Source organism: Haematobia irritans, chromosome 3, assembly GCF_050003625.1.
Source record: "Haematobia irritans isolate KBUSLIRL chromosome 3, ASM5000362v1, whole genome shotgun sequence".
Classification (NCBI taxonomy): Eukaryota; Metazoa; Arthropoda; class Insecta; order Diptera; family Muscidae; genus Haematobia; species Haematobia irritans.
Genome location: NC_134399.1, coordinates 220,983,918 through 221,008,953, shown reverse-complemented (window position 1 = coordinate 221,008,953; position 25,036 = coordinate 220,983,918). Strand labels below are relative to the sequence as shown.

At 35.9% G+C, this 25,036-nt stretch overlaps 1 protein-coding gene across 1 annotated transcript; it reads right to left on the bottom strand.

Moving 5' to 3' along the window:
• Window positions 1-2,574: 2,574 nt before the first annotated feature.
• Window positions 2,575-5,188, bottom strand: LOC142231451 (uncharacterized). Its single transcript, XM_075302059.1, has 2 exons — window positions 3,006-5,188; window positions 2,575-2,906 (listed from the first exon to the last, which is right to left on the bottom strand). Exons 1-2 carry the CDS (start codon window positions 5,131-5,133, stop codon window positions 2,575-2,577), a joined length of 2,460 nt encoding a protein of 819 aa, XP_075158174.1. The 5' UTR covers window positions 5,134-5,188.
• Window positions 5,189-25,036: the final 19,848 nt, after the last annotated feature.

Sequence of the window (25,036 nt, the reverse complement as noted above, 5' to 3'; positions counted from 1 at the left end):
GGGGCAAACCTTTATATATAGCACCCAACACATTTGGCGGATGTGATATGGTATCGATAATTTAGATCTACAAAGTGGTGCAGGGTATAATATAGTCGGCCCCGCCCGACTTTAGACTTTCCTTACTTGTTATTTTTAATTTGTTGCAAATTAAATGGTGTTTAAATCAAACTCGAAAAATTAAATTCATCAATTACGATAGCCTCATGTGTTGTAATTCACTCATTAACCTCTCTGGCCTCTTCATTGTAACAAAGATTTAAGAACTACTCTGAGAGTTTCTAGCCTGTTTCACCGTAATAGCAAAATGTAAGATATTTTCGTTTTTCGCAACTCATTGAAACAAGGACATGGTACTTAATTCTTGCACACCACCCGCGTGATAGTTTAAAGAGCCCTCTTGAGAATAAACTGAGCGAATTCGTGAAGGGTCACTTATAGAAAATATATTCCACACTTTTAAATTCACTGTTGCCTTAAGGATCTCAGAAATTCGTACATGCGTAACAGTTGAGTACTTGAGTACATGCCACTCAAAACAGTTAAGGAAAACTACGGCAACAGGTAACCGTTCGTAAATACTCATACAAGGACGATATAATGTAGACAGAAATATTTCCAAGGGCTTTTTGGTGGAATGTGAAATATTAACTATATTCCATTTCATTTAAATGTGCCATGAATCATAAAATGGAAACCGCAATAAAAATATTTATTAATTACTTTAATGAAATAAAGGATGGTTTTAGCTATTATCTTTTTGGCAACACTGGTTAAACGTTTCGTGTTTTGTTTCACTAACAACCCAGCAAAACTATTTGGAAGTTCTTGCAAATGCACAACTTTAAAAGTACTTCCAGAAGATGCACTCCCAATGATGTTCTTTATTTTAACTACCCAGGAAGTTATTTTAATTCAATTTTTATAACTTGGTTTTTTCATACTTTCAATGGATAATTTTAACTTTTTTGTTTTAAATAGGTTATCAGCAGAGTAAGAATTCATAAAATGGTACAAATCATTTAAATTTTGCTAAATCCAATCTGAAAAATTGTGACTTTTTGAAAATATTTGAGGTCAAACGTTTCCGACAAGCGTTAGAATCCACTAAAAATTATAAAAAATTATAGAAATTATTTTTTTGACAAAATATCACAGTTTTTTTTTTTTTTAATTTACATCCAAAATATTGACTTCGGATCACACCTAAAAAAGTGATGCAAATTCAGTGCAACGGCTGCTGAAATGGAGAACTTCCGTCCTATGACAAGCCCATGTTAAATTCATCGCTTCTGCGTCAATTTTACACCACTTTTGGATCCAAAAAGAACATTTTCATTACTTTTTTTGCGACGCTTGTTTTTGCTGGGAAACCACTTCAGTGGCCTATAATTTAAAAATGCATCGTCTTACAAACGAACAACACTTGTAAATTTTGAGGGTTGTCTTTCGAAAATAGCTTTATTGTTTTTTAAAATATTCTCCATTAATTTAGATAATTTGATTCTATCCGATCTTTTGTTTATATCAAATATAAAATATCATCAGACACAAGCTTCCAAATATACTTCAGGAAAATAATTTTCCTCCAAAACTAAGCAAAGAACTAATTTCATCATATAAACCCTACATGGACAAAGAAAAGATAGAAAAGGAACCCAAAAATTTACAAATCTTTATCCTACGTAAAAAGGAATTTCAGAAAGGATTACGAACTCGAACATGGACACAACAAAAAACCATGCTACAAAATGTATATTGGAACTACTAAAAATACAATAAAAAACAAGTTTGTCGGGACAAAAATCAGACTTAAATCTGTTTAACATTAACAAACTCCTAAAAAGTGCACACACTGTGCAACAACGAAACATCACACAAACTTGGACGATGTGAGAGTATTGTAGAGAGAGAGCAACAACAGCAAGAGATTAACATTAGAAATGTTGCACATCAGCAATGTGCGAACAGAGAAGAGATTCAACTACAAATCAGACATTGATAACATTGCTCACATATACAGGCACATCATAAATAAGACAAGTAGACACACACGTATCCAGCATCTGAGAAAGCAAGAGAGAAATCAGTGCAATATCAGTAACAAACGAAAGTAGTGATCAGTGATGCCAACTCCCGAAAGGCAAAACGCACCGAAAATATATTATAAACTAGCTTTACCCGGCCCGCTTCGCTGTGCCTTTTTACCTTTATCGAAGAATTGAATGTGTAAATTGAACTATTGTGCATTGTAAGACAAACACTATTTATTTAATGTGTGGGAGGATTTCTTTATTGGAGTGCTCTTGGGTATACAATATTCTTAGTTTTACCATCAGGTGCTAATATATAAAGATCCGAAGGCTTACCTACTCGTGAACATGCTACATATAGTTGTCCATGCGAAAAGCAGGGGTTCGTTAAATTTAAGCCACATACTTGAAGAGATTGCCCCTGGGCTTTGTTGATCGTCATGGCAAATGCTAATCTAATAGGGAATTGCAGCCTTTTGAAATCGAAGGGTAAATCAGTTGGGATCATTGGAATGCGGGGAATGAGAACATCGGTTCCTTTTTAATTTCCTGTTATAATTGTTCCCTCTATTAAATTGTTGTGCAGCTTTTTAACTGCTAGTCTGGTTCCGTTGCAAAAGCGAGGTGGGTCAATATTCCGTAGCAAAATGATTGGTACACCTACCTTAAGTTGCAATATATGAGGTGGAAATCCGGGTAAATCCAATGAGTTAAGAAATTCAACAGGGTAATTTACAATATCTTCTTCACGTATAATTGTATCTATTGATTTATAAGTAGTGACACATCCAGAAATTCTTTGCAATATATTGTTATTGGTAATATTAACATCCAAATTCTTTGCCGCTAGTAATGCTCGCTCTTGTAACCAATCTTAATTTTTGAAGTTAGTTTGAACATTAGGAAATACACTTGAAATTAGATCTTCCAATGATTCCACCATTTTGCAAAAGTTTTGAGGAAATGATATGCAGTTAGTTGAGGGTTCCGCGGGAATTTGTCCGTTTCCCAAATTAAAAAGCGATTTTGAAAATTGTGTAGCTGATGCATCATTTTGAAGTTGAACTCTCATATTTGTTTTCAATTGCAAAGATTTAACGTGTCGCCATAGAAATGACGACTTCAGGCATGCGTTCAACTCGTCTGCAGGAGTTGATCGGGGAACTACTGGTAATGTCTGGCGAAAATCTCCAGCTAGTAACAAAAGCGCTCCACCAAAAAATTTTCCATTGCTTCTGAAGTCTTTGAATGTCCTATCCAGTGCCTCCAAAGAATTTTTATGGGCCATGGTACACTCATCCCAGACAATTATCTTGCACGTCTGTAGAACTTTCCCCATCGAAGAATCTTTCCGGATGTTACATGTATGAGTTTCCTTAAACTGAATATTAAGAGGTAATTTGAGAGCAGAATGCGCTGTTCTACCGCCATCCAGAAGTGTTGCTGCAATTCCAGAAGATGCTATAGCCAAAGCAATATTGCCTTCAGAACGAACTTTCGCGAGAATAAAAGATATCAAAAAAGTTTTTCCAGTACCACCGGGAGCGTCTATGAAGTAAAATCCGCCTTGGTTGCTTTTTACTGCCGATATTATGGTATTGAACACTACGTTCTGCTGCGGTTGCATTCTAGGCAAATTACATTGTAGGAAGCTCTGCAATACACTTGGGCTGAAGTTCTTTTCTCTTCGGAAATCTTCATCTTGTGAGACATCATTTGGACTCTCCATTCCAAGCTGTCGTAGTGATTTATTGCATATTTGTAAGCACTTATCTTGCAGTAGCATCAATGCTTGATTGAACATATCTTGAGATATTTCAATTGTTGTGTCGTTTCTTATCATTCGCTCACGATGTAAAATATCTTCAGTCATATATGACTTGAATTTGTTCCATAATTCATTAGGATTTGTTGGGAAGCAGGTTATCAGTATTACAGCAAACAGGGCTCTGATTTGAGACGGGTTCTGAGAAGTAGATGCCTCATTAAGGGTAGTTTCCCACTGTAAATCGCTTTCTAATAAATTAAGCTTTTGGCATGCTTCACGATATATAACGCAAACCTCATTGTTAACTGTACGTAAGTTGTCGAAGGAAGTTGGGCCCGGAACATTAATGAGCAGCATTCTAAGGTAAAAACATTTCGAATTCTGTGGGTGAACCGTATAAAGTCTTCCCAATGCATCCGAAGAAAACAAATGGCTGTATCCATAAACGCGCTTTCCCTGTTTTCGTCGTTGAAAGGTTTTTGTTCCATTATTCCATACAAAATATGTCGGTATTTGGGCGTAGAGGAGCGTTGCCGCGAATATGTCATATTGGCAAAGCTCAAAGAATGCAGTCAACTTCGTTCTTCCTCCTGCTTCTGCTAAAGCTTGCGCATTGGCACCAGTAAAATAAACGCGATTACCATTTTCAAGATGCACTGGTAAATGTACAACTGCTGGGTACCGTTCGTGAATGGGAAATCCAAAAATTCTCCACACAGCTTCATTGCTGCTTATGTATCGCGCCATTTGGTATTGTGAAATTTCATCTTTTGGATTTTGAACCGAAAACACGGCCATGTCGGATCCCTTTGTGACGTATTTACAAATGTATTTAATTGATTTCACAGAATTACAATACTCCACGTTGATGTGTGCCTTAAACGTTTTTGATAAGAGCGGACAATATGGTACGATCCAACGATTGTCGACGTCCACGTCTCTATTTTGCACCTTCAATGTCACTGATTGGCCATTATCGTCCATTGAGCGTCTGCGATATAAAGGATATCCATCAACACCTGAAATCGTTTCCTTCAACAGTTGTCGTGGATATCTTTTCGTGCATTTACCTTCCACCATACACGGAGAATTTGGATTAATGGCTCCACAGGGACCATGAATCATGTTTTTAGTCACTACAGCATGCAAATCTGGATCCTCATTTGGATTTGGTATTTCCGCAGATATTATGTTATCTATAGTATCGGGTGTTAATTTTTGAGTCAACCAAATTAGTATATGTGCATGGGGAAGACCTCGCTTTTGCCATTCAACGGAGTAAATCCAACATCTCGTTTCCCCAAAAACGTGATGTTTTGTTACGAAGTTCATGAGTGACTTCAACTTTTGCTTGAAGACACGTGCCGTTATATCGTGCCGGTGCACGGAACTTTGGTCGTCGAATAGTTGTGTCGTAATTTCCTCCCACTTCGGGTTGTATGTAAATGTTATGAACAAATCTGGACGGTCATAAGATCTAACATACGTCATGGCATCTTGAGCATATTCGTTCATGTGTCTCGGACTTCCGACGAAAATTGACGGAAGAATAACGCTCTGGCCTAAGTTGTTGGGATCGCCGTCGTTATTCATGGCGTCACGTAAATGAACGTACTCCACAGCGCGTAAGTTGGCTTGATGATGGCGGATATACAAAAGACGTTCTGTTTCAATTTTTGCGTACATATCCACTACATATTGGTGGAATAACTCCCTGCTCCTCAATATGTGATTATCAGAATTTTGCCTTATCATTATTCGATAGTCACCCCCAACTTTCACTGAAAATTTTAAGCAAATCGAAGAACGTAATCAAATTAACAAAAAGTCGGGCAAGGGGGAGGTACCTCTCCACGACCTGATATAACAAAAGGGAGTACCTTTTTCTACCAAATGATCATATTTTACCTTCGGTTCAACCGTTTGCGAGTTCAAGCAAATCTGAAAACGTAAGTCCAATTCTAAAAAAATCGAGCAAGGCGGTGGTACCCCCCCCCCCCCCACCCCCCGGGCCTGAAATATAAAAATGATTTACCCTATTTCTACCACATGATCATCCTTTACCCTCTCTTAAAATTTCAAATAAGTCGGTTCAGCCGTTTCCGATTTCAAGCAAGCTCTATTTTCAAAAAGTCGCTTAAGGGGGAGGTACCCCCTCCCGATCAAATTTCGAAAAAAAAAATTGCGAATCTTTGTCTAGGGATCACCCCCTACTATCCCTGAAAACTTCGTGCCAATCGGTCAACTTTGGTCTAATTTTCTAAAAGTCGGACAAAGGGGAGGTTCCTCTCCGCGACCATATGTCAAAAAATGAGGTACCCTATTTTCAGCACATGAGTGCCCCCCACGATCTCTAAAATTTCAAGTAAGTCGGTTCAGCCGTTTTCGCGCCAACCCGGAACATACAAATAAACAAACAAACAAACAAACAAATAAACAAACATAATTTGAATTTTATATATATAGATTCTAATATACCACCTCCCACCACAAACACTATTAAAGCCAGCTAAAATTCAATGCTCTACTAAAAAAAAATAAAACTTTAATCTATTATAGACCTTTTGTGTATTGTTCTGAAGCATTTTTAATTTTATAAATGATTATGGACTGATATGGACCACTTTTGGCATGGTTGTTAAATATCATATACTACCACCACGTACCAAATTTCAACCAAATCGGGTGAATTTTCCTTCTCCAAATCTGGCGATCGGTTTATATGGGAGCTATATATAATTATGGACTGATAGGAACCAATTCCTGCAGGGTTATTAGATACCATATACTAACATCACGTACCAAATTTCAACCGAATGGAAAGAATTTTGCTCTTCCAAGATGCTCCGGAGGTCAAATCTGGGGATCGGTTTTTATGGAGCCTATATATAATTATGGACCGATATCGACCAATTTTTGCATGGGTGTTTGAGGCCATATATTAACATCACGTACCAAATTTCAACTGAATCAGATGAATTTTGGTCTTCCAAGAGGCTCCGGAGGTCAAATCTGGTGATCGGTTTATATGGGGGCTATATATAATTATGGACCGATATGAACCAATTTTTGCATGGTTGTTAGAGACCATATACTAACACTATGTACCAAATTTCAGCCGGATCGGATGAAATTTGCTTCTCTTAGAGGCTCCGAAAGCCAAATCGGGGGATCGGTTTATATGGGGGCTATATATAATTATGGACCGATATGAACCAATTTTTGCATGGTCATTAGAGATCATATACTAACAGCATGTACCGAATTTCAGCCGGATCGGATGAAATTTGTTTCTCTTAGAGGCTCTGCAAGCCAAATCGGGGGATCGGTTTATATGGGGGCTATACATAATTATGGACCGATGTGGACCAATTTTTTCATGGTTGTTAGAGACCATATACTAACACTATGTACCAAACTTGAGCCGGATCGGATGAAATTTGCTTCTCTTAGAGGCCTCGCAAGCCAAATTTGGGGGTCCGTTTATATAGGGGCTATACGTAAAAGTGGGCCGATATGGCCCATTTGCAATACCATCCGACCTACATCAATAACAACTACTTGTGCCAAGTTTCAAGTCGATAGCTTGTTTCGTTCGGAAGTTAACGTGATTTCAACAGACGGACGGACGGACGGACATGCTCAGATCGACTCAGAATTTCGCTACGCCCCAAAATATATATACTTTATGGGGTCTTAGATCAATATTTCGATGTGTTACAAACGGAATGACAAAGTTAATGTACCCTCCATCCTATGGTGGAGGGTATAAAAAAATCAGAACCACCTTAATAACAATCAAATTCTATATTTGGCATTATAATTGAGTTTCTTAAACTTTTGAAAGTCTAATCCGAATTTTTGTATGAAAAGATATCGCCAATTAAACTTAATACTGTTCAAATTGGAAAAGCACTAAACGAAAATGCCAGAAAGTACCAAGTTGGTGCTTTTTTTGAAAAGGCACTAAAACGGCAATTTGGTACTTTTTGGCAATCAAAAAGCACTAATTTTAATGCTAAAAGCACCAAATTGGCATCACTAGTAGTGATACTACTCTAGTTTTAAGCATTATGTTTTGTTGTTAGATTCCGCTGGAATGTTATTTATACGTAAGTGTATAGTGAAAATCTTTTTGTATTTTCTGGATGGAAAACAAAAAACAGAAATGAAATTCAGGGATATAATTTTTTCTTACAAGTCCTCAAAGTACCACCAAGATGGCCAAAAGAAAAAAATTAAATTTTACATGTTTTAAAAACTTCTGAAAAAATACGTTACTTTTCAAAACTAGCAAAATTTTTTTTTTGAGTTGAAAACAAAATAAAACAAGAAATTTGTTTAACAAAACGAATTAAATTGTAAACAAGTATATACAGCAGTAAGTTCGGCCGGGCCGAATCTTAAATACCCACCACCATGAATCAAATATAATAGTTTACTTTGAAAACTCTTCGTCATAGCGGGTTTCTTGATAATATATAGAATTTTAAGGGGTTTGATGACAAATGTTCTCCCAAGCAAATCAGTTCAACCAGATTCTACCTATGAAGATTAGAACAGATTCTGGATTTATGAGAACCAATTTTGTTTGAGTTTTAGAGAAATCATAAACATATCGTGTATATGATGAAATAACGCCTTGATTTGAAATATTAAATCTGTAGATATTTCCCCCCATTATTTAAATGAATACGATGAGTAAAATCTGGAAATTTTAGTTTCTGTCCCAAGCAATTTTCATGATCAGTGCGCCTGTTATACCCTGAAAGAAGTGTTTTCTTTTCTGAGGAACGAAATTTTAGACAGGCAAAGTTTTCTTCTGACACAAATTTTAGAGACAAAATTTGATCAAAAATTCGGATTAGTTTGCTCTAAACGAAAATACTTTATACGAAAGGGGAATTTCGTTTGTCTAAACTTTCATTCCGTAGGAAAATATTTTTTCTTTGGGTGTTCCCTCAAGAAGATAAATCGGTCTATATCGATGCCTTACCCATATGACCGGTAAAAATAAATGCAATACAGATTTTTGAGTGTCTAAAATTCCAGTATATTTACATTTTTAGATGCCCAAGGAGTTAAATCTGGAGATCGGTCTATGTGGAGGCTGTACTAAAACATGGGTCGACAAACACCATATTCGGATGACCTATTTATGGTCCTGAAATACCTCTAGATTTCTAATTTCCGACAAATTGGATAAAAACTACGGATTGTAGAAGCCCCAGAAATAAAGTCGGGAGGTCTATGTGGGGGCTATATGGGGAGCAAAACATGAAAGATAAGCATGTGCGTGAAGATAAATTGTAAATTTAACTAGTCGAGCAGGCCTGCTCTAGATTTTTAGGTATCATTTGATACCTAAAAATCTAGAGCAGGTTTTGCACAGTGGGCGCTGGTGCGATATTTTCTAAAATTTCGCAAATTAATTTTACGTTTGCTTAAAACAATTTTTTTTGGGAAACTTTCGTTTATAGTACTCATTAAGAGTTTTCATTTGATACCAAACACTGTAGAGCAGGTGTTGCACAGTGGGCCAATGTGCACTTTTTTTGAAATTCTAAAAAAGTAATTTTCTTTTTGATAAAAATCGATATTTTTATGATGCCTTCGAATATAACAATCACTTGGATTTATAGTACTCATCAAGAGCTTTCATTTGATACCAAAAAATCTAGAGCAGGTATTGCACAGTGGGCGCATTTCAGTTTTATTTCAAATTGTGGCGATTAAATTTAAAAAAAATTAACAAAAACCTACATTTCTGGGATGTTTTAGAAAATAAAAACTACTTGCATTTGTAGTACTCGTCAAGAGCTTTCATTTGATACCAAAAAATCTAGAGCAGGTTTTGCACAGTGGGCACGGGTGTCCTATATTGTAACTTCGTGCAAACTAAGTTTCTTTTTGATAAAAATCGATATTTCTGTGATGCTTTCGAATATAACAACCACTTGGATTTATAGTACTCATCAAGAGCTTTCATTTGATACCAAAAAATCTAGAGCAGGTATTGCACAGTGGGCGCATTTCAGTTTTATTTCAAATTGTGGCGATTAAATTTAAAAAAAATTAACAAAAACCTACATTTCTGGGATGTTTTAGAAAATAAAAACTACTTGCATTTGTAGTACTCGTCAAGAGCTTTCATTTGATACCAAAAAATCTAGAGCAGGTTTTGCACAGTGGGCACGGGTGTCCTATATTGTAACTTCGTGCAAACTAAGTTTCTTTTTGATAAAAATCGATATTTCTGTGATGCTTTCGAATATAACAACCACTTGGATTTATAGTACTCGTCAAGAGCTTTCATTTGATACCAAAAAATCTAGAGCAGGTTTTGCACAGTGGGCGCTGGTGCGATATTTTCTAAAATTTCGCAAATTAATTTTACTTTTGCTTAAAACAATTTTTTTTGGGAAACTTTCGAAAATAAAAACCACTTGCATTTATAGTACTCATCAAGAGTTTTCATTTGATACCAAACACTGTAGAGCAGGTGTTGCACAGTGGGCCAATGTGCACTTTTTTGAAATTCTAAAAAAGTAATTTTCTTTTTGATAAAAATCGATATTTTTATGATGCTTTCGAACATGACAACCACTTGCGTTTATAGTACTCGTCAAGAGCTTTCATTTGATACCAAAAAATCTAGAGCAGGTATTGCACAGTGGGCGTAATTTAACTTTATTTCAAGTTGGACAAACTGACTTTTAAAATATAGCTGCAAAACTAACATTTATGGGACGCTTTCGAACATGACAACCACTTGCATTTATAGTACTTATCAAGATCTTTCGTTTAATACCAAAATATTTTGCGCAAATATGTTGGAAAGTGCTGAATTTCATTAAATATTTTATCTCCTCAAATTGTAATTAACCCATTAGGTGCGCAGGCAAAAACTACCTGGTTTGTGTCTCGACTAGTTAAATTTACAATTTATCTTCACGCACATAAGATAAGCACCATTTGCGGTACACCTATTTGTGATCTTAAAATACCTCTAGATTTTCAATTTCAAGCACATCGTCTAGAAAATATAGTCTCTAGACGCCCAAGAAGTAAAATCGGGAGATCGGTCTATATGGGGGTTATACCAAAACTGGACCGATACACCTCAATTTCGGCACACCTCTGTGTGGTCCCAAAATACCTCTAGATTTCTATTTTCAGGCAAATCGGGTAATAAATACAGTTTATAGAAACCCAAGAATAACAAGTAAGTAAAGCGTAAAGTCGGGCGGGGCCGACTATATTACACCCTTCACCCCTATGTAGGACAAAATTTGTGTTACCAACTCAACTACTTCACATTTAATGGAAGCTATAAAAGGAGACAATTTTTATACTTCTACAAAATCTCTACAACTAAAATTTAAATCGGCTAACGCTATCCAGTTAATTGGAGGAAACATCCATTGAAAATGGGTCTAAAATGTGTAACAGTCTACCATAACATATTTCCTCAACTCTGGTGTACGTATATATGAGAGCTATATATAATCTGAACTGATTTTGACAAAATTTGACATGTATAGTTAGAATAATAATTCTGCTATCAATGCGAAATTTCACGTAAATGGGGTTATAACTTTGGCCCCCTGGTGTGAGTGCAAATCAGACGGAAGAAATATATGGGAGCCATATCCAAATCTGAACCGAGTTCAACCAAATTTGGCACAATTACCGATACTACTAAACGTACTCCTTGTGCAAAATTGAAGCATATTGAAGCAAATCACGGCAAAACCCTGGATTTTGAGGCCATATAAGTTCAAATCGGACGAAAGATATATATGGGAGCTATATCTAAATCTGAACCGATTTTGACCATATTTGGCACATACAATAGTATCGTTAAAAGTACCGCTTGTACAAAATTTGAAGTAAGTCAGGGCAAAACTCTGGCTTTTGAAACCATATAAGTCCAAATCGGACGAAAGATATATATGTGAGCTACATCTAAATCTGAACCGATTTTAACAAAATTTGACACACTTAACGATACTATTAAACGTACCCCTTATGCAAAATTTTAAGCAAATCACCGCAAAACGCTGGCTTTTGTGGCCATATAAGTTCAAATCGGACGAAAGATATATATGGGAGCTATATCTAAATTTGAACCGATTTCAATCAAATTTACCAAGCATTGGTAGAATGTCAATTCTACCCTCTGTGCAAAATTTCACTAAGATCGGTAGTAAACTTTGGCCTCTGTGATCATGTGAGTCTAAATCGGACGAAAGATATATAGCAGCTATATCTAAATTTGAACCGATTTCAATCAAATTTACCAAGCATTGGTAGAATGTCAATTCTACCCTCTGTGCAAAATTTCACTAAGATCGGTAGTAAACTTTGGCCTTTGTGATCATGTGCGTCTAAATCGGACGAAAGATATATATATCTAAATCTGAACCGATTTGGCTGATATTTTGCAAGATTTTCGAGATTCATAAAATATTTAGATGTACGGTATTTCAAGAAAATCGGTTGATAAACACGCTAACTATGACCAAATCGGGGATAAATATATATGGCAGCTATATCTAAATCTGAACCGATTTTTTCCAAAACCAATAGCGATTGTCTCTGTCCCAAGAAACGGCCCTATGCCAAATTTGAGGACGATCAGACTTAAATTGCGAGCTGTACTTTGTGCACAAAATTACATATACAGACTGACGGACGGAGAGACAGACAGACAGACAGATGGCCATTGCTAAGTCGACTCAGAATTTAATTCTAAGCCGATCGGTATACTAAAAGATGGGTCTATGACCACTATTTCTTGGCGTTACATACAAATTCACAAACTTATTATACCCTGTACCACAGTAGTGGTGAAGGGTATAAAAATCGGGAGATCGCTCTATATGGCGGCTGTACCAAAACATGGACCGATACGGACCAGTGTCGACACACCTCTTTATGGTCCAAAAATACCTCTAGATTTCAAATTTTAGTCAAATCGGATAGTAAATACAGTTTCTAGAAGCCCAAGAAGCAAAATCGGGAGATCGGTCTATGTGGGGCTATACCAAAACATGGACCGATGGGCACCATTTTCGGCACCCCTTTTTGTAGTCCTCAAGTACCTCTAGATTTCCAATTTCAGGCAAATTGAATATAATTATGGACCGATATGGACCAATTCCTGCATGGTTGTTAGAGACCATATACTAACACCACGTACCAAATTTCAACCGAATCGGATGAATTTTGCTCATCCATAAGGCTCTGGTGGTCAAATCTGGGGGTCGGTTTATAGGGGGCTATAAATAATTACGGACCGATGTGGACAAATTTTTGCATGGTTGTTAGAGACCATATACTAACACCATGTACCAAAATTCAGCCAGATCGGATGAAATTTGCTTCTCTTATAGGCACCGCAAGCCAAATCTGAGCGTCGGTTTATATGGGGGCTATACGTAAAAGTAATCCGATATGGCCCATTTGTATTACCATCCGACCTACATCAATAACAACTACTTGTGCCAAGTTTCAAGTCGATAGCTTGTTTCGTTCGGAAGTCAGCGTGACTTCAACAGACGGACGGACACGCTTAGATCGAATCAGAATTTTACCATGAAATTCTGAGTCGAATAAATATAAAAGAATATATATACATTATGGGATCTTAGAGCAATATTTTGATGTGTTACAAACGGAATGACAAAGTTAATATACCCCCATCCTATGGTGGAGGGTATGATAATAACATTTTCTTTAATTCAAAATTAGATTTAAGACTTTTGCGACATACGTATTATATCTTCGTAAATGTATGTCGCAGATTGCGATAGACCAACCCCGGCTGATATATCGATAAAAGCTAAGAAAATTCGATAAATCCCTAATTTTAAATTTATAAAGCCTAGATTTAAATATACATACCTCCCTAACTTTATTTTAGAACAAGTATATACAGCAGTAAGTTCGGCCGGGCCGAACCTTAAATACCCACCACCATGAACCAAATATTAGGGTTTCCTTTGAAATTTCAGGAGGGCTTGAGGACTTGGGGACACTTCCCGGAGATAAATTTAAAGATTTCACCTATGAGGACTATATCAGATTTATAAGAACCATTTTTGTTTGAGTTTTAGAGGAATCATTAACATCTCTTGTAAGTGTGCAAGAAAATTATAAAATAACGTCTTGATTTGAAATCTTAAATCTGTAGAAGTAAAATCTGGAAATTTTACATTGAGTTTCAAGCAATTTTCATGATCAGTGCGCCTTCTATACCCTCAAGAAGTGAAGTCGGCCTATATGGAGGCATTACCAAATGGACCGATAAAAACTTAATCCGATACACGTTTTTGTGAGTCTAAAATACCAGAATATTTACAATTTCAGGCAAATCGGATAAAAACTACGGTTTCTAGAAACCCAAGGAGTTAAATCGGGAGATCTTTCTTAGGGGGCTTTACTAAAATATGGACCGATACTCACCGTTTTCGGCACACTTCTTTATGGCCCAAAAATACCTCTAGATTTCCAATTTCAGGCAAATTGGATAAAAACTTCAGATTCTAGAAGCCCAAGAAGTAAAATCGGGATATCGGTCTATATGGGGGTTATACCAAAACATGGACCGATACTCACCATTTGTGGCACACCTCTTTATAGTCCTAAAATACCTATAAATTTCCAATTTCAGGCAAATTGTATATAAACTACGGATTCTAGAAGCCCAAGAAGTAAAATCGGGAAATCGGTCTATATGGAGGCTATACCAAAATATGGACCGATACTCACTATTCTTGGCAGACGTATTTGTGGTCATACAATACCTCTAGATTTCCAATTTCAGACAAATTGGATAAAAACTACGGTTTCTATAAGCCCAAGACCCCAAATCGGGAGGTCGTTTTATATGGGGACCATACCAAAACATATCGGTATTCACAATTTTTGGCACACGTATTTGTGGTCCTACAATACTTCTAGATTTCCAATTTCAGGTAAATTGAATAAAAACTGCGGTTTCTATAAGCCAAAGAAGTAAAATCGGGAGATCGGTCTATATGGGGGCTATACCAAAATATGGACCGATACTCACAATTTTTTGCAGACGTATTAGTGGTCCTACAATACCTCTAGATTTCCAATTTCAGGTAAATTGAATAAAAACTGCGGTTTCTATAAGCCCAAGAAGTAAAATCGGGAGATCGGTCTATATGGGGGCTATACCAAAACATGGACCGATACTCACCATTTTTAGCACACATCTTTATGGTTATAAAATACCTCTAGATTTCAAATTTCAGGCAAATTGGATAAAAACTACGATTTCTATAAGACCAAGACCCCAAATCGGGAGGTCGGTTTATATGGGGACTATATCAAAACCTGGACCGATGTAGGCCATCTTCGAACTTGACCTGCCTGCAGACAAAAGACGAGTTTGTGCAAAATTTCAGCACGATTGCTTCATTATTGAAGACTGTAGCGTGATTACAACAGACAGACAGACAGACATACAGACAGACGGACATCGTTATATCGTCTTAGAATTTCTCCCTGATCAAGAATATATATACTTTATATAGTCGGAAATCGATATTTGGATGTGTTACAAACGGAATGACAAACGTATTATACCCCGTCACCATTCTATGGTGGTGGGTATAAAAACAACATCTTTGGCTAGGAATTAATACTAAAATCCTTAAGGGAAGGCCCAAATCTTTAAAACCAAGTAAACGTTACACTGTTCGATTCAGTGCTTTATAAAATTAACATGTTTCAAATAAACTCTTATGGGTATATTTTATTTATGTATATACTCCCTGACCCTAAGTTAAGGCCACAAAAACTAAAATCACATTCATTCACAACCCTTTTACTTTAATAACATTTCATTGTATTGACATCTAAACCCTTATTTGAATTAAACGACCGCTTTTGTTTCTCAAACTAAATTATTCGAAACCTTTCATTACATTTCACTTTTCCTCTTTTCTACCACATAAAATACTTGAATTGAAATAATCGAGTGTTTGTCGTAGTTGCTGTTGTTTTTTTTTTGTGGTCCTTTGTGATTCATCTGCTTTCAAGTACCTCAAATTCTAAAACATTTTCTTTTACGACATCACCGCCATCATACCATCAACGTAAATGTCTTCTAAACTTTTTCCATTCGTATGCGTCATTGTAATATAAAATTGATGCCCTGGGTCAGTTAGATTTGCTAACAATACACCGAACAATTGTTTCCATCCCCCCGTTTTTGTTTTTTTTTTTCTGTAAGAACAAGTATACGAGGGCAATGGAAAAGTGAGTTGGGAACTTAAATGACAATAACTGTGTAGTAAAATTGGTCGTAAATTTAAAACTGCTGTAGAGAGCTTATATGCGAAACGATGCGTTTGTTTGTACAATGTAGTGAATTTTATTAAACCTGTCTAACAGGTTAACCACCAAGAGTAGAAGGTTGGTTAACCAAACTAGGTTGTTTTCTTTTTTCAGTTATGACCACTATATATGATTGGATTTTATGATTTATGTGATGATAGTTGTCGAACTGAAATGGTATGGAATATTTTTGGAGAAAAGCCTAAATGTTTAAAATAATAATGGTTTTGGGAAATGTTAGGAATAAACGATAGTACCATAAAGCACCAAAAGGAGCCTAACATATGGAATTAATATTCCACCAAATTTACTAAAGAAAGAACATTTTATTGACATTTGAATACGACCTTACGCTTTACATATGAATATGACATTAAAACAAGTATACAGACGTAAGTTCGGCCGGGCCGAATCTTAAATACCCACCACCATGAATCGAATATAATAGTTTACTTTGAAAACTCTTCATCGTAGCGGGTTACTTGATAATATATAGCATTTTAGGAGGTTTTATGACAAATCTTCTCCCAAGCAAATCAGTTCAACCAGTTCACTTCCCGAAGAAAAAATTTAAAGATTCTAACTATGAAGACCAGATCAGATTCTCGATTTATGAGAACCAATTTTGTTTGAGTTTTAGAGAAATCATAAACATATCGTGTATATGATGAAACAACGCCTTGATTTGAAATCTTAAATCTGTAGATTTTTTTCGCAATTATTAAAATGAATACGATGAGTAAAATCTGGAAATTTTACTTTCAGTTTCAAGCAATTTTCACGATCAGTGCGCCTGCTATACCCTGAAATAAGTGTTTTCTTTTCTGAGGAATGACATTTAAGACAAGCAAAGTTTTCTTTTGACACAAATTTTAGAGACAATCGTTGAATCGCTTATCAAAAATTCGGATTAGTTTGCTCTAAGCGAAAATACTTTATTCGAAAGGGGAATTTCGTTTGTCTAAAATTTCATTGCGGAGGAAAATATTTTTTCTTCGGGTGCACCCTCAAGAAGCTAAATCGGTCTATATTAATGCCTTGCCAAATGACATAAAAAATGCGATACAGATTTTTGAGGGTCTAAAATTCCAGTATATTTACATTTTTGTGCAAATCGGATAAAAACTACGGTTTCTAGAAGCCCAAGGAGTTAAATCTGAAGATCGGTGTATGTGGAGGCTATTCTAAAAGATGGGTCGACACACACCATATTCGGATGACCTATTTGTGGTCAGCCGGATTCCAGAAGTCCTAGAAATAAATTCGGAAGTTAGGTCTATTTGGGGGCTACACCAAAACATGGACCAATACTCACTACGAATTCTAGAAGGTCAAGAAATCAAATCGGGAGATCAGTCTATATAGGGGCTGTACCAAAACATGGACCAATACTCACCACCTCTTAGTGTTCCTCAAATACCTCTAGAATTCCACTTTCAGACGAATTGGGTGAACACTACGAATTCTAGAAGCCCAAGAAGTAAAATCGGGAGATCGGTCTATATAGGGGCTATACCAAAACAAGGACTGATACCGGACCATTTTCGACACACCTCTTTATGGTCCTAAGATACGCCCAAACAATAAAGTCGGGAGATCGGTCTATATGGGGGCTATACCAAAATATGGACCAATAGGCACCATTTGCGACACACCTATTTGTAATATTAAAATACCTCTAGATTTTCAATTTCAAGCAAATCGGCTTGAAAATATAGTCTCTAGACGACCAAGAAGTAAAATCGAGAGATCGGTCTATATGGGGGTTATACCAAAAAATGGACCGATACACCCCAATTTCGGCACACATATTTGGGGTCCCAAAATACCTCTAGATTTATAATTTTAGGCAAATCGGGTAATAAATAGAGTTTATAGAAGCCCAAGAATAACAAGTTTAAAACTTCTTAACATCGTTTTCTAAATTGTGAGTTAGTCCATACGTGGTATATATTAGACAAAAAAGTTATGTATGACCAATTTTTGCGTGATTGAGGATCGATCTATCTGAGGGCTATATATAACTATAGACCGATATGGACTAGATAGGCATGGTTGTTAACGGTCATATACTAGCACAATGTACCAAATTTCAACTCGGTTTATATGGGGGCTATATATGATTATGATACGGACCACTTTTGGCATGGTTGTTAAATATCATATACTACCACCACGTACCAAATTTCAACCAGATCGGATGAATTTTACTTCTCCAAAAGGCACAGGAGGTCAAATCTGGGGATCGGTTTATATGGGGGCTATATCTAAATATGGACTGATATAAACCAATTCCTGTATGGTTGGTGGATACCATAGGCTAACATCACGTACCAAATTTCAGCCGGATCGGATGGAATTTACTTCTCTTAGAGGCTCCGCAAGCCAAATCGGGGGATTGGTTTATATGGGGGCTATATATATTATGGACCGATGTGGACCAATTTTTGCATGGTTATTAGATACCGTATACTAACACCATGTACCAAATTTCAGACGGAACGGAAAAAATTTGCTTCTCTCAGAGCAATCGCAAGCCAAATTTGGGGGTCCGTTTATATGGGGGCTATACGTAAAAGTGGACCGATATGGCTCATTTGCAATACCATCCGACCTACATCAATAACAACTACTTGTACCAAGTTTCAAGTCGATAGCTTGTTTCGTTCGGATGTTAGCGTGATTTCAACAGACGGATGGACGAACGGACATCCTCAGATCGACACAGAATTTCACCACGACCCAGAATATATATACTTTATGGGGTCTTAGAGCAATATTTCGATGTGTTACAAACGGAATGACAAAGTTAATACACCCCCATCCTATGGTGGAGGGTATAAAAATCGGGAGATCGGTCTATATGGCGACTTTACCTCTAGATTTCCAATTTCAGGCAAATCGGATAGTAAATACAGTTTCTAGAAGTCCAAGAAGCAAAATCGGGAGATCGGTCTATATGAGGGCTATAATAAAACATGGACCGATTTTCGACACACCTCTTTATGGTCCTAAAATACCTCTAGATTTTCAATTTCAGGCAAATCGGATAGAAAATACACTTCCTAGCCGCCCAAGAAGCAAAATCGGGAGATCGGTCTATATGGGAGCTATACCAAAACATGGTCCGATGGGCACCATTTTCGGCACACATTTTTATGGTCCTCAAGTACCTCTAGATTTCTAATTTCAGGCAACTTGGATAAAAACTACGATTTCTATAAGCCCAAGACCCCAAATCGGGAGGTCGGTTTATATGGGCACTATATCAAACCCTGGACTGATATAGCCCACCTTCGAACTTGACCTGCCCGCAGACAAAAGACGAGTTTGTGCAAACTTTCAGCACGATTGCTTCATTATTGAAGACTGTAGCGTGATTACAACAGACAGACAGACGGACAGGCGGACATCCTTATACAATTTCTCCCTGATCAAGAATATATCGGAATATCGGAAATCGATATTTCGATGTGTTATTTATGATTTATAGCTCGATATAAATATGTATTTGAAGTTAAGGAAAATTACAGTAAGTTTTACAACTTTTCGACTAAGCAGAGGCGATTTTACAAGGAAAATGTTGGTATTTTGACCATTTTTGTCGAAATCAGAAAAACGTATATATGGCACACATGAATATATTACTAATTGTACTCCTAGTGCAAAATTTCAACCAAATTGGGCCAAAACTCTGGTTTCTAGGACCATATTAGTCCATATCGGGCGAAAGATATATATGGGAGCTATATCTAAATCTGAACCGATTTCAATCAAATTGAGTACAATTAACACACTACCAATTGTGATCCTAGTGCAAAATTTCAACCAAATTGGGCCAAAACTCTGGCTTCTACGAACATATTAGTCCATATCGGGCGAAAGATATATATGGGAGCTATATCTAAATCTGAACCGATTTCAATCGAATTTGGCACACATGACTATACTACCAATTGTACTTCGTGTGCAAAATTTGAACCAAATTGAAACAAAACTCTGGCTTCTAGGACCGTAATAGTCCATATCGGGCGAAAGATATATATGGGAGCTATATCTAAATCTGAACCGATTTCAATCAAATTTGGCACACATGACTATACTACTAATTGTACTCCTAGTGCAAAATTTCAACCAAATTGGGCCAAAAACTCTGGCTTCTGGGGCCATATAAGTGCATATCGGGCGAAAGATATATATGGGAGCTATATCTAAAACTGAACCGATTTCTTCCAAAATCAATAGGGTTCTATTCTGACCCAAAAAAGGAACACGTGCCAAATTTGAAGGCGATTGGACTTAAATTGCGACCTAGACTTTGATCACAAAAATGTGTTCACAGACAGACGGACAGACGGACATGGTTATGTCGACTCAGGGACCCACCCTGAGCATTATTGCCAAAGACACCATGTGTCTATCTCGTCTCCTTCTGGGTGTTACAAACATATGCACTAACTTATAATACCCTGTTCCACAGTGTGGCGCAGGGTATAAAAAATATGGGAAACATTTTAATCTGAACCAATTTTGAGGCAACTTCGCTAAAGTGTATTTATGATTTATCGGTCGATCTGAACCGATTTCTTCCAAAATCAATAGGGTCCTATTCTGACTCAAAACAGGAACTTGTGTCAAATTTGAAGGCGATTGGACTTAAACTACGACCTAGACTTTGATCACAAAAATGTGTTAAAAGACAGACGGACAGACGGACATGGCTAGATCTACTCAGGGACCCACCCTGAGCATTATTGCCAAAGACACCATGTGTCTATCTCGTCTCCTTCTGGGTGTTGCAAACATATGCACTGCATAATACCCTGTTCCACAATGTGGCGCAGGGTATAAACAGAGACCATGTGGCGTATGATTTGTGTGTGTAACATGGGTATGAGTGTATCATACGCACCAAAGGCCTGAACAATAGCATAGGCTTACTCGATATACTGTTGAAGCCCTTTACACACAAAAAAAAAATTTCTGATTCAATCACCAAATTAATTGATCCAATAAATTTTTTAATTGAAATGTCTTCAATCACGAAAATGATAGTATCAATCACAGTTTTAATTGGGCATAGAAAAAATTCTTGATTAAAGAATAAATTGATTTTTTCAGCAAATTTCAATTAATTTTTTAATTGATTCAATTAAAAATTTAATTGATGTTGATTGCAAAACTCAATTAATTTATTAATTACAAAAGGTAACTATTTTTAATTACTTTCTGAATTGACTTTGAGTTTTTATTTGGATTAACAAATCATTGTTTGAAATACATTTTTAATTAAAAATTAAAAAAAAAATCAGCACTTTTTTTAACTAAATAAGTCTTCCGAATTTGATTAAAAAGTTAATTGTATCAATTAATTTTTTAATTAAAAATTTTAAAATTTTCAATCACTGGCTTAATTAACTTAATGTTTCTATGATGATTAAAAAGTTAATTGTATCAATTAATTTATTAATTGAAAACATTTTCAACTTCAATTAACTTTTTAATTGGAAATATTTTGGTGATATTTTTTTCTGTGTAGTGGAAAAAAATAGAAATTACAACATTGTAGAATGGCACACTGTAGAAGTAGTACTAAAAGAAGAAATTGACACAAAACATCAATATGATTTTAAAACAATGCTTCGTAACGTGTCACGGGTAATTTTCTAGATTGCGACAAAAAATGTGTTTCTAAAAATATACTCGATTACAACCGATTTGAAATTTGACACAATTCTGGTTCAGATTTACATAAAGGTCCAATATATATATATATATATATATATATATATATATATATATATATATATATATATATATATATATATATATATATATATATATATATATATATATATATATATATATATATATATATATATATATATATATATATATATATATATATATATCGCATGACCACTCCAATTAAGGTAAAATTTACACAGAAAATAGTATTGTCATATGTCATATATCGTTTAGATTTAGATATAACTTGTTCTTATTTTTATTACTCGATTCATTAGTCGATGAAGCTATGTTCTTATCAGACCACCCATGATTTTTTTGTTTACCACTATAAAAGTTATGCGTTTACACACAATTGCAAATGACACCAAAAATAAAATCCATTATCATTGGCAAACAAATAACATTTTCCAACACATTTAAAAAATAAACATTTCCAATGTTCATATATTAACAATATAACAACATAATAAATAGTGACAAAATATAACTGTCAAGTTTTAATGGATTTGAGATGAAAAAAAGGGAAACTCACAATTATTGGTAAATACCACATAAAATCGTTCTATTCAAACTAAATATGCTTGCCTCCACACACACGCACACATCATCACAGACATCATAAATCATAAAGATAGTAAATGGTTTATTTACAAACCTATGTATGGATGTGTGTGTGTGTATGAGTTGAAATATTTTATTTCTCCCACACACAATACAAGGCCAATAAATAGATTCAAATTATATCTAATGTATGAACTTAACACACACACACATAGTGCTATATACCCATACATTTCAAGCACATCTGGATTTTGTGTGTAAAACAATTTATAAATAGTCAACATCTGGAATTGAAGAACATTTTTTGGTATTTGAAATATCGCTATTAGAAGCCAGCAACAACAAAAATGTTCTTTTGAAATCCATCTTAAGTTATTAATGTACGTCAAAAAATGAACTTCTACACAGACCAAAATTTTCCAATTAAAAAGTTAACAAGTACATACGGCCTGGCCGAATCTTAATTCACCATGGATTGCATAGAAACTTGTACTAAAGACTGTCATCTACAATCGAATTACTTGGTTGCGGTAACACTTGCCGATGGCAAGGTATCTTAAAACTTCTTAACACGGTGTTCTCAATTGTAAGCTAGTCCATACGGGGTATATATTAAACAAAAATGGCAGATTAAATACGTTAATAATTCAGTTTGACAAAATTTTGTATAGAAATAAAATTTTTACAAAATTTTCTATAGAAATAAAATATTGACAAAATTTTGTATAGTAATAAAATTTTGACGAAATTTTTAGAGAAATAAAATTTTGACAAAATTTTCTATAGAAATAAAATTTTGACAAAATTTTCTATAGTAATAAAATGTTGACAAAATTTTCTATTGTAATAAAATTTTGGTAGATTATTTTTGGGGATCGACTATATATACCGATTTGGACCAATTTTGGCATGGTTGTTAGCGGCCACATACTAGCGCAATGTACCAAATTTAACAACGTACCAAATTTCGACCGGGTCGGATGAATTTTGCTCCTCCAATAGCTCCTGAGGTCAAATCTGGGGATCGGTTAAATGGGGGTTATATATAATTAAGATCGGTATGGACCAATTTTTGCATGGTTGTTAGAGACCATATACTAACACCACGTACCAAATTTCAACCGGATCGGGTGAATTTTGCTCTTCCAAGGGGCTCCGGAGGTCAAATCTGGGGATCGGTTTATATGGGGGCTACATATAATTATGGACCGATATGGACCAATTCTTGCATGGTTGTTAGAAACCATATACTAACACCACGTACCAAATTTCAACCGGATCGGGTGAATTTTTCTCTTCCAAGGGGCCCCGGAGGCCAAATCTGGGGATCGGTTTATATGGGGGCAACATATAATTATTGACCGATATGGACCAATTCCTGCATGGTTATCAGAGACCATATACTAACACCACGTACCAAATTTCAACCGCATCGGATAAATTTTGCTCATCCATGAGGCTCCGGAGGTCAAATCTAGGGGGTCATATAAACATGAGGGCTATATATAATTATGAACCGATGTCGACCAATTTTGGCACGATTGTTGGATGTCATATACTAACATCACGTACCAAATTTCAGCCGGATCGGATGAAATTTGCTTCTCTTTGATGCTCCGCAAGCCAAATCTGGGTATCGGTTTATATGGGGGCTATATATAATTATGGGCCGATGTGGACCAATTTTTGCATGGTTATTTGATACCATATACCAACACCATGTACCAAATTTCAGCCGGATCGGATGAAATTTACTTCTCTTTGAGGCTCCGCAAGCCAAATCTGGGGATCGGATTATATGGGGGCTATATATAATTATGGGCCGATGTGGACCAATTTTTGCATGGTTATTTGAGACCATATTCTAACACTATGTACCAAATTTCAGCCAGAGGATCCGCAAGCCAAATCTGAGGGTCCCTTTATATGGGGGCTATACGTAAAAGTGGACCGATATGGCCCATTTGCAATACCATCCGACCTACATCAATAACAACTACTTGTGCCAAGTTTCAAGTCGATAGCTTCTTTCGTTTGGAAGTTACGTGATTTCAACAAACGGACGGACGGACGGACATGCTCAGATCGACTCAGAATTTCACCACGACCCAGAATATATATACTTTATGGGGTCTTAGAGCATTATTTCGATGTGTTACAAACGGAATGACAAAGTTAATATACCCCCCATCCTATGGTGGAGGGTATAAAAATATGGGAAACGTTTAAATCTGAAGCAATTTTAAGGAAACTTCAAAAAAGTTTATTTATGATTTATCGCACGATATATATGTATTAGAAGTTTAGGAAAATTAGAGTAGTTTTTACAACTTTTAGACTAAGCAGTAGCGATTTTACAAGGAAAATGTTGGTATTTTGACCATTTTTGTCGAAATCAGAAAAACATATATATGGGAGCTATATCTAAATCTGAACCGATTTCAACCAAATTTGGCACGCATAGCTACAATGCTAATTCTACTCTCTGTGCAAAATTTCAACTAAATCGGAGTTAAAAATTGGCCTCTGTGGTCATATGAGTGTAAAT